The sequence below is a fragment of the Salmo salar genome, chromosome 15 (genome assembly GCF_965601325.2).
Source record: "Salmo salar chromosome 15, fSalSal1, whole genome shotgun sequence".
NCBI lineage: Eukaryota > Metazoa > Chordata > Actinopteri > Salmoniformes > Salmonidae > Salmo > Salmo salar.
This window is the reverse complement of record NC_138305.1, coordinates 100593891-100604426: the sequence shown is the minus strand read 5'-3', so window position 1 is coordinate 100604426 and position 10536 is coordinate 100593891. Positions and strand designations below refer to the sequence as shown.

At 43.8% G+C, this 10536-nt stretch overlaps 1 protein-coding gene across 1 annotated transcript; it reads right to left on the bottom strand.

The window, feature by feature from the left end:
- Positions 1-781: 781 nt before the first annotated feature.
- LOC106572691 (neurogenic differentiation factor 4) lies at positions 782-4229 on the bottom strand. Its single transcript, XM_014147075.3, has 2 exons — positions 4068-4229; positions 782-2900 (listed from the first exon to the last, which is right to left on the bottom strand). Exon 2 carries the CDS (start codon positions 2892-2894, stop codon positions 1767-1769), a length of 1128 nt encoding a protein of 375 aa, XP_014002550.1. The 5' UTR covers positions 2895-2900; positions 4068-4229; the 3' UTR covers positions 782-1766.
- Positions 4230-10536: the final 6307 nt, after the last annotated feature.

Here is a 10536-nt window from a genome sequence, read left to right as displayed (position 1 = left end):
ATCCATAACAGTCAGTTTTCAGGTAGCCCTGGGATCCATAACAGTCAGTTTTCAGGTAGCCCTGGGATCCATAACAGTCCCTTTTCAGGTAGCCCTGGGAGCCATAACAGTCCCTTTTCAGGTAGCCCTGGGATCCATAACAGTCAGTTTTCAGGTAGCTCTGGGATCCATAACAGTCCCTTTTCAGGTAGCCCTGGGATCCATAACAGTCAGTTTTCAGGTAGCCCTGGGATCCATAACAGTCCCTTTTCAGGTAGCCCTGGGATCCATAACAGTCAGTTTTCAGGTAGCCCTGGGATCCATAACAGTCAGTTTTCAGGTAGCCCTGGGATCCATAACAGTCAGTTTTCAGGTAGCCCTGGGATCCATAACAGTCCCTTTTCAGGTAGCCCTGGGATCCATAACAGTCAGTTTTCAGGTAGCTCTGGGATCCATAACAGTCAGTTTTCAGGTAGCCCTGGGATCCATAATAGTCCCTTTTCAGGTAGCCCTGGGATCCATAACAGTCCCTTTTCAGGTAGCCCTGGGATCCATAACAGATGCCCCTATTTGTATATTTTATTATGGGATTGTTAAACCAACAGAGGAACAAAGACATATTCTGTCCTAATATGGAACCTTGACTGTTTTTTAAAAGTCCACTGGTGATATATCTATCCATATCTAATAGCACTATGAAGTAAATGATGTGTGGCTGAAACTGATATACTGTATCTGGTAGCCTATATCTGACCGGTCCTAATTTCCTTCGTGTGAAAAGATTTCAAACCATGGCACAATGTGTTGCAATGGAAATAGTATATAATCCGAATATTTATTCAATTAAGTGCGAAACAGCAAAATATTTACAAAAATAGTATGACAAAGTAGTGATCGACACCAAAACTGAGAAATACCTGAAAGATACTTCAAATAAATAATTGTAATACTTCATCAGTAAAGCTGCCATTGACTGACAATGCACTGCACGAAGAAGACAGTAAAACAAAAAACAGTGCTGAGAAAATGCAAAAAGGAACAGACAATAGTTATAAAAAATAAATATTAAATACAGATATAAATTAAATTCATTTCTGTTCATACGGCTAATAGGATACTGGCTACAGTATTGGCCTAAGTGCAGACGTTATAGTAAATGAGGGTAGAACAACATTGTGTCACTTCCTCCCCATCTTCAGGCACACTGAGGACTTCCTACCCAAGTACTCCTAGGTTTTCAGGGGTCTACACAGTCTTGCTCTCTACCTAGTTCTACGTATATTTATTTGGCAGAATTTTTGGAATGCGATGCAAACGGACCTCAGTAGGCTCTGTTTGCGTAGACTGTGTAGAGCCATTTAGTGGAGATCCCTGGTCATGGATATCTGAGACAGTGTGCAGCCAGTGCGTATACCTGGATATCTGATTTGGTAAACAATAACAAGTAATATAGCTACATAGCCTATAATAGGAACTGGGGGAGGACTTATCCAGACAGAAAGAAATGACAATACAAACAATAAACAATGAGAATAAATTAATAATACTATTAAGGGTGTATCTTTATCTTTTCAGTAGTTCTTTATGATCAGGTAGGTTGAGTTGAGTCTCTCTCTGAGCATTCTACAGTCTCCCAGAGTTAGATAGCGACAGTGTAAATGTCATATCATTGTCTCTCTACACAGTAATTCATTGAGTCACGGGCCTATACGTATGGGCAGCAGGATGGCAGGACCAGAGGCAGGGCTATGGATCTCTCCCCTGGCTACGCAGCTTCACTTTCCCCTTCACTCGCTGTAGATGGTGCCCATCTGTGAGGTGATCATGTGTGGTGGAGGGAAGGAGTCGAAGGCCTGGATGTCTAGGGGCAGTTCGTAGCGTGAGGCCTGGAAGAGGTAGCCTTGAGGCCCTGGCAGCCCGCCCAGGGAGGACGGGGGGTAATGGGGAAGGGACGAGAGGTAGTGGGAGGGGTAGTTCCTCTCAGCCTCATGGGGGGAGGGCTCTTGCTTCAGGGTGAAGTTGCTGCTGATGCTGAGGGGAGGAGTGAGGGGCCCGTCGTAAGGGGGGGTGCCGTTGCTACTACAATCTTTAGGGGAGGGGTGCTGCTCGTAGGGCACTCCCTTGAAGCTTTTCATGTGGAGTAGGTGAGAGGCCTCCAGTGAACCATAGGGAGGGCTAGGCAGGCCCGTAGAGGGGTAGTGACCACTCAGTGGTTGATGACCACAAAGCTGGCCCCCTACACCACCCCCAACTCCCAGAGCGCCACAGGGCTTCTCATCCAGCTTGTTGAGCATCAAGGGGGCTGAAGGCCCCAGCTGGAGACACCCAGCCACCAGGTTGCTAGTGGGTTGGGACAGGCCTTTACACAGCATCTCTATGAAGCCGTGGCTCTCTGGGGACTGACCGCTCTCCAGCACCTCAGACAGGGCCCAGATGTAGTTGTGGGCCAGCCGCAGGGTCTCGATCTTGGACAGTTTCTGGGTCTTGGAGTAGCAGGGCATGACCTTGCGTAACACTTCTAGCGCATCGTTTAGCCCGTGCATGCGGGAGCGTTCGCGGGCATTGGCTTTGCTGCGTCTCGCCTTGAACCTCTCCTGTCTGGCTCTGGTCATCTTCTTCTTCTTGGGGCCCCTCCGTTTTGGAGCCTCGTTCTCTCCGTCCATTCCAGCCTCCTCATCACCATCATTATAATTGTCTTCTTCCTCCTGATCCTCAATGCCTTCGCTGCCCTGCCCAATGCTTCCGAGGCCCTCAGGGCCCAGGCTATAGCGGCCCCCCATCTCTAGACCTCCCTCTTCATCCAGGCTATAGCGGCCCCCCATCTCTAGACCTCCCTCTTCATCCTGGGAGCTCATGTCCTCCTCTAGCCAGCCCAGGGAACTGACCAGGTCAGACACCTCTCCACGTTTAGACATTGTGATCTGAAGAAATAAAAACACATATTTGATCAAGCACATTGTTTCCTGTTTGCCATAGAAATCAGGACAGAGCTCAAATGAGCAGACATGCATTTTGAGATGGATAATTAGGGATGGCACCACCATCCCTAATGTAGTCGGCTAAGTATTATTGAAATTAGTCTATTTACTGCCCACTGGCCAAGCTGGTAGCCTCAGAACTGCTGTGTGGACAGCGCATACTAGCCCAGGAAGCTCATTTTCCATCCCACGGAATGGATGAACATTTGAGCAGATACAGAACATCTCTCAACTCTGACAGAAAACTAACTGAGGAAAATGTGTTCAATTTACAGTAAGCAGTATCATTATGTCGTTGGTAGTCGGCCTAATGTGAGACACTTTGGGGCTAAACTCGGTGGTTCCCTGCTGTTGATGTCGTGATTTTGGAGACACTGTAAATCTGGGACACGAGGGGATTTGTCCAGCATATAAAACCCTCAGATTAAATTGAGTGTATATAGACGAGTGAACAAACACGGGAACAAATATATTCTGCATTAACAGCTAGATTTGATTCGCTGAGCGGAATCAATACCTTTTAAATCCAATTTTGTTAGAAATTGTTATAAAAAATGCCACTACACGAGATTGATTTCTGAGTCCAAATGATATAAAACGTTAATTGTGGACTCAGGTGAACTTTCTCTAACACACCAGAAACCAAATAGCCTAAATCTCTGCCTAAGAGCAGACATGATTGTTCTAAAACTACGTTTTCCTAGTTACTGATTGAGAAGCCGTGCGTAAAACTAGGACAGTTTCCTACAATTGGAGGCTAACTGTATTTGACACTGACAATAGTAGCCTATTGCATATGGTAAAATAGAAACCATAACATGCTGTCTATATTCCGCCAATACAGTTAGTGGTCTCACTTTCTTGTTGATATGATCCGATAATGCATTATAGTTTCGTTTTTTGGTGGCATTGGTATAGGACGATTATGAAGAATGCCATCTTCATGAATTGCTTTTCCTGTTATAGAAAACAGTAAAAAATCGAATATAAATGCAGCTTAGAGTTATTTGCATCTGTTAGCACCCATTGCAGAAATCCTCTGTGATCAATACTAAATTATTTGGAACAGGACCACATGAAAGTAATTTATTTAATAACATAAAAACTCACCTGTTTACAACTCGCACTTCCAAATTTGTCAGACGTCTGGCTAACTTCCAAAGTCCCACTACCAACCAAAATGATTTAACTCAACCGTTTCTTTCTGTTGCGCACAGTCCTTTCCAAGTTCCCTTTCGTTCCCTCAATTATCCATCAGTGCGCCTGAGACTTTCATCTCAGACTGGCACGAATATGTCGGAGTTTAGCCTTTAGGAGATGGACTGGCCCCTCCCAATGTGTGTGTGTGTGTGTGTGTGTGTGTGTGTGTGTGTGAGAGAGAGAGAGAGAGAGAGAGTTTGAGAAAATGTCCACAATTCCATAATTATTTTACACAATACTATTTGTCCAAAATTGTCACATTATTATTTTTCCCCATTTCAAAATATTATCATAGATTGAAATAGGAAATCATGAGATTTATTATGCAATTCAATGCATTGTAAATGGAGGATTTGAGGCTCAATGTGAGAAGTCTATAGCTACGGTTGTGCTATCACCCAATTTGTAATTACGTTTCCTAAACAATTGGTGGAGTTCATTCTGCACAATACTTTAAATATTAATTAAATTAGAACGCTTGGATGACCGAATCGTGTGTTGGAATCATGTTACACAGCGTTTTGGATATTTTAATTACGCACAGTCGGAGGAAGGGACGCTCATCCATCGCGGTATGTGTAAGTGATTCTGACAGCTTGGTGTGGTAAGAGCAGGTGTGTGCGTTGTTCACCCGTCCATTCATTTGCTTCTTCCACTTATTAGCCCCATATACCCTACTCCCCCGTCTCTGTGCACAGGAACATTTGGATGAGTCAAGCAGCAAATAAGTTATCTGATTTCAACCGGTTGGTGCGCCAGATCGCTCTGGCAATATACTTTTTACAAATTATTATATATATAGATATTTAAATAAAAGTTGTAAAACGAAAACAAAGTAGATTTGATATACAACTCAGGACTTAATCATATCTGACGGAAAATAATATACTTTTATTTACATATATACGTATACATACACACATATACATACACACACACACATATATATATATATATATATATATATATATATATATATATATATATATATATATATATATATATATATATATATAACAAAAAAAGTATTCTGGCGCACCAAATGGTTGAAATCAGATAACTTATTTGCTGCTTGACTCATCCAACTGTTCCTGGGCACAGAGACCGGGAGTAGGGTATATGGGGCTAATAAGTGGAAGAAGCAAATTACTGTTTAAATTGCGCATGCTTTGAGATGGGGTAAAACGCTTTTTCAAAGTTCATTGCTTTAACTGGTAGTTTAAAGGGTATTTTAAAAGTTTAATGAAACGTTTTAAAAGTCCTTTAAACACTTAAACCTGTTTGCACACATAATTCCTGCCTGCCCCTAGCATCATTTAGTCTGAGATCCGTTTCTTTTTGCAATTTCACAACATCCGAGGCATAACAAACGCAGCATTATGTGATGTACCCGTGCGTGGCGAGCCGCGACGCAGTAGGGGCTCTATTGTGGTCGGATGCTATTGACAGACCAGGCTCGCGGGTCGCACGTGCCCCGCATTGATCCCATTGTGCTGCACGAGGATCACATCTGTGCTTGTGAGTCGACTGTCGGGTTTTCTTGCACTCTCTCTCTCTCTCAACGAAAAAACTAACTTTACATCTCAGTTACATCTCCGTTTCATCTTTAGCTTATGTTCTCCGTGCCATAGGTAACAGTAAGCTATGCATTTGCCACTTTTCATAGACAGACAAGTTATGCTTACCATGTCCTCATGCAGACAGTCCACACTGTAGGCCTAAAGATTTAAAACATTGCTTGATCTTTTAGATGTCGTAAAGATTACATATTGCAGCATGATTGAGTAAAATTAGAATTTTAAAATCCCATGACACTAAGTTGCCGGCTAGGCTATAGGACTCTAGATCATTGGATGGACAGATGGTCAGATATAGGAAGGGGGGGGGGGGGGGGGTACGCCTGCCTCACTTGATATCTCTTGCTGAAACAGCACTAAGATAATGGAATAATGTCCATACCCACATGGCCTTTTCATTCCTCATCAGTGCATTGCGCATGGGCGCGAATGGATAGAGTGGGGATGGAACAGTTTGGTTTCTGGGTGTTCGCACGTGCTTGGGTGCACCGCATCGTCCTATCGAGAGCGTGGGGCTATAATGTTCCATCTGCAAAAAGATGATTCTGAGATAATTGGCTTTAAAGTTCAAAACCTTCATTGGTTTGAATGATGTGAGCAATTTTTCTTCTTGTAATATTTTGAACTTAACATGAATTGGGTTATTTAGAGTACCATATAGGTAGAGAACGTTGAACAGAGCAAAGCTATGTCAATGACTACATGTTGACAGAAATGCAGACAGAACCCTATAGTCCCAAGCTCTCCCCATGTGGAAACCAGAAGTTACATGTGTGTGTGTCAACCTATGTGTAACCAGACTCAGTGTCGGCCATGTGCACCTCTCTGCTCCCACTAAATATCACAGCCCACATGTAACCCCTGTCCAGGTAACCCCTGTCTCCCAGGTAACCACGTTCCCCCAGGTAACCCCTGTCCAGGTAACCCCTGTCTCCCAGGTAACCACGTTCCCCCAGGTAACCCCTACCTCCATGCCAGTCATCACACTTGCAGCCTGCTCCGGGATCAGTAGCTCTGGGAAAGATGAATAGTAGTGTTGCTTAACTTCCTACAGTCCTCACTGGGGGGGGGGGGGGGGCTTGGGGATTCTGTCCCTCCTGCCTGCTCCAATGCTGTGATTAAAATATCCAGTTGGACAAATATCATGAGAAGATAAAAATATTAGGTGAATCTGCCAATAACAAAATGGCATACTCAAGTGGGCAAGGAAAGGAGCTTTGATGGTTTGAGTTTATATTAGGTTTTTAAATGCTGCTTTTGTTGTTATGATTGTCGTCATCGGGCCCCCATCCTCACAACAACAAAAAACTACCACAAGTGAGTTGTTTCTCCTCTTCCCCCTTGGGATGGATTTAGGCGGGGGGGGGGGGGGGGGGGGGCAGTTCCACGCCACTCTGACAGATGGGTCCTTGTTCCTGTCTCTCTCTCCCTCCCTCTCCATCGCTCGCTAAAACACAAACACACACTGGCACACAGACTGCACGAATACAATAGGAATGAAAGCCGTGCACACATGCTCGCTCCGCAGGGCTGAAAGCTGAGCCCCTTGTAGTAATCAGAAAAGGATAGAGGGAACGTGGATGTGTGTTATGGGAGTTTGTGTGATTATTTTGAACTGAAAAGTAAGCCTTATTTGCATGTTTTGAATGCATTTTCTTTGAAGACAACCATTACATTTTCCTTGAAAAAGTTTGTCAGACCGTTTTGTTGTCGGTCTATCCGTCTCTGTACAGGAACTGGGTGTTATGAAAACCAGGGCTCAGCTTTCTCTATTAGCTATTGACTGAGGCTGAATATAGTAGCATACAGGCTATCCCGGGGGAAAGACTAAGTCCCACGGAATCTGCCTTACACAGGGGGAGACACACTGTACTCCGTGGACTTTTGACCTCTGCACGCTCGTTATCATTGCAATCTCAGTGTCCCCTTAGTGGCGTCTAAAAAGGTAAAAATGGGAAGGGAGCTCCTGCCTCCTGCTCTCCATGTGTAAATCAAACCTTCATGATCAAATCCTCCCCGAACGACGCTGAGCCAATTGTGAGCCACCCTATGGGACTCCTGGTGACAGCCGGTTGTGACACAGCCTGGCATCGAACCTGGGTCTGTAGTGATGCAGTGCTTTAGACCGCTGCGATGCAGTGCTTTAGACCGCTGCGCCACTCAGGAGGCCTGTGTACAATGATTTTAAATGACTACCTCATCGCAGTACCCCACACATACAGATAATTGTAAAGGTCCCTCAGTCGAGCAGTGGATTTTAAACACAGATTCAACCACAAAGACCAGGGAGGTTTTCCAATGCCTCTCAAAGAAGGGCATCTATTGGTAGATGGGTAAAAAAAAACACAAAGAAAAACAGACATTGAATATCCCATAGAGCATGATGAAGTTACTAATTATACTTTGGATGGTGTATTAAAACACCCAGTCATTACAAAGATGCAGGCATCCTTCTTAACTCACTTGCCAGAGAGGAAGGAAACCGCACAGAGATTTCACCATGAGGCCAATGGTGACTTTAAAACAGTTACAGAGTTTAAAGGCTGTGATAGAAAAAACTGAGGATGGATCAACAACATTGTAGTTACTCCACAATACTAAACTAATTGACAGAGTGAAAAGAAGGAAGCCTGTACAGAATAAAAATATTCCAAAACATGCATCCTGTTTGCATCAAGGCACTAAAGTAATAATGGAAAAATATGTGGCAATGCAATTAACACTTTGTATTCAGGACAAAAAAGTTATGGTTGGGGCAAATCCAATACAACACATTACTATGAGTACCAGTCTCCATATTTTAAAGCATAGTGGTGGCTGCATCATGTTATGGTTATGCTTGTCATCGTTAAGGACTGGGGAGTTTTTCAGGCAAAAAAGAAAGAAAACGGAATGGAGTTTAGCAAAGGCAAAATCCTAGAGGAAACCTGGTTCGGTCTGCTTTCCACTAGACACTGGGAGATGAATTCACCGTTCGGCAGGACAATAACCTAAAAACAAGGCCACATCTACACTGGAGTTACAGGAAAGCTATAGAAACGTACCCAGAAAGACCCACAGCTGTAATCGCTGCCAAAGGCGTTTCTAACATTTATTGACTCAAGGGGTTGAATACTTATCTAATCAAGATATATTAGCGTTTTATTTTTTATTTTTTTACTTTATTTCACCTTTATTTAACCAGGTCAGCTAGTTGAGAACAAGTTCTCATTTACAACTGCGACTTGGCCAAGATAAAGCAAAGCAGTGTGACACAAACAACACAGTTACACATGGAATAAACAAATATACAGTCAATAATACAATAGAAAAGGTCTATATAGAGTGTGTGCAAATGAGGTAGGATAAGGGAGGTAAGGCAATAAATAGGCCATAGTGGCAAAATAATTGCAATATAGCAATTAAAACACTGGAGTGATAGATGTGCAGAAGATGAGGGTGCAAGTAGAGATATTGGGGTGCAAAGGAGCAAAATAAAATAAATAAATAACTGTATGTGGATGAGGTAGTTGGATGGGCTATTTACAGATGAGCTATGTACAGGTGCAGTGATCTGTGAGCTGCTCTGACAGCTGGTGCTTAAAGCTACTGAGGGAGATATGAGTCTCCAGCTTCAGAGATTTTTGCAGTTCGTTCCAGTCATTGGCAGCAGAGAACTGGAAGGAAAGGCGGCCGAAAGAGGAATTAGTTTTCGGGGTGACCAGTGAAATATACCTGCTGGAGCGCGTGCTGCGGGTGGGTGCTGCTATGGTAACCAATGAGCTGAGATAAGGCAGGGCTTTACCTAGCAAAGACTTGTAGATGACCTGGAGCCAGTGGGTTTGGCGACGAATATGAAGCGTGGGCCAGCCAACGAGAGCATACAGGTCGCAGTGATGGGTAGTATATGGGGCTTTGGTGACAAAACGGATGGCACTGTGATCGACTGCATCCAATTTGCTGAGTAGAGTGTTGGAGGCTATTTTGTAAATGACATCGCCGAAGTCAAGGATCGGCAGTATAGTCAGTTTTACGATGGTATGTTTGGCGGCATGAGTGAAGGAGGCTTTGTTGCGAAATAGGAAGCCGATTCTAGATTTAATTTTGGATTGGAGATGCTTAATGTGAGTCTGGAAGGAGAGTTTACAGTATAACCAGACACCTAGGTATTTGTAGTTGTCCACATATTCTAAGTCAGAACCGTGCAGAGTAGTGATGCTGGACGGGCGGGCAGGTGTGGGCAGCGATCGGTTGAAGAGCATGCATTTCGTTTTACTTGCATTTAAGAGCAGTTGGAGACCACGGAAGGAGAGTTGTATGGCATTGAAACTCGTCTGGAGGTTAGTTAACACAGTGTCCAAAGAAGGACCAGAAGTATGCAGAATGGTGTTGTCTGTGTAGAGGTGGATCAGAGATTCAACAGCAGCAAGAGCGACATCATTGATGAATACAGAGAAAAGAGTCGGCCCGAGGATTGAACCCTGTCCCACCCACATAGAGACTGCCAGAGGTCCGGACAACAGGCCATCATGAACATTTTACAAATGTTAAATTCCTTACATTTACATTTTAGTTTAGCAGACTCTCTTATCCAGAGTGACTTACAGGAGCAATTAGGGTTAAGTTCCTTGATCTACGACACATCAATAGATTTTTCACTTTATTGGCTCAGGGATTCCAACCAGTGACGTTTCGGTTACAGGCCCAGCGTCCTTGGATAAATGTGGAAAAAGTCCAGGTGCGTGAATACTTTCTGAAGGCACTGTATATGGAGATATACCGCATATTTGGAGGCGTAAAATTGTCAATTTCCACGCTATACC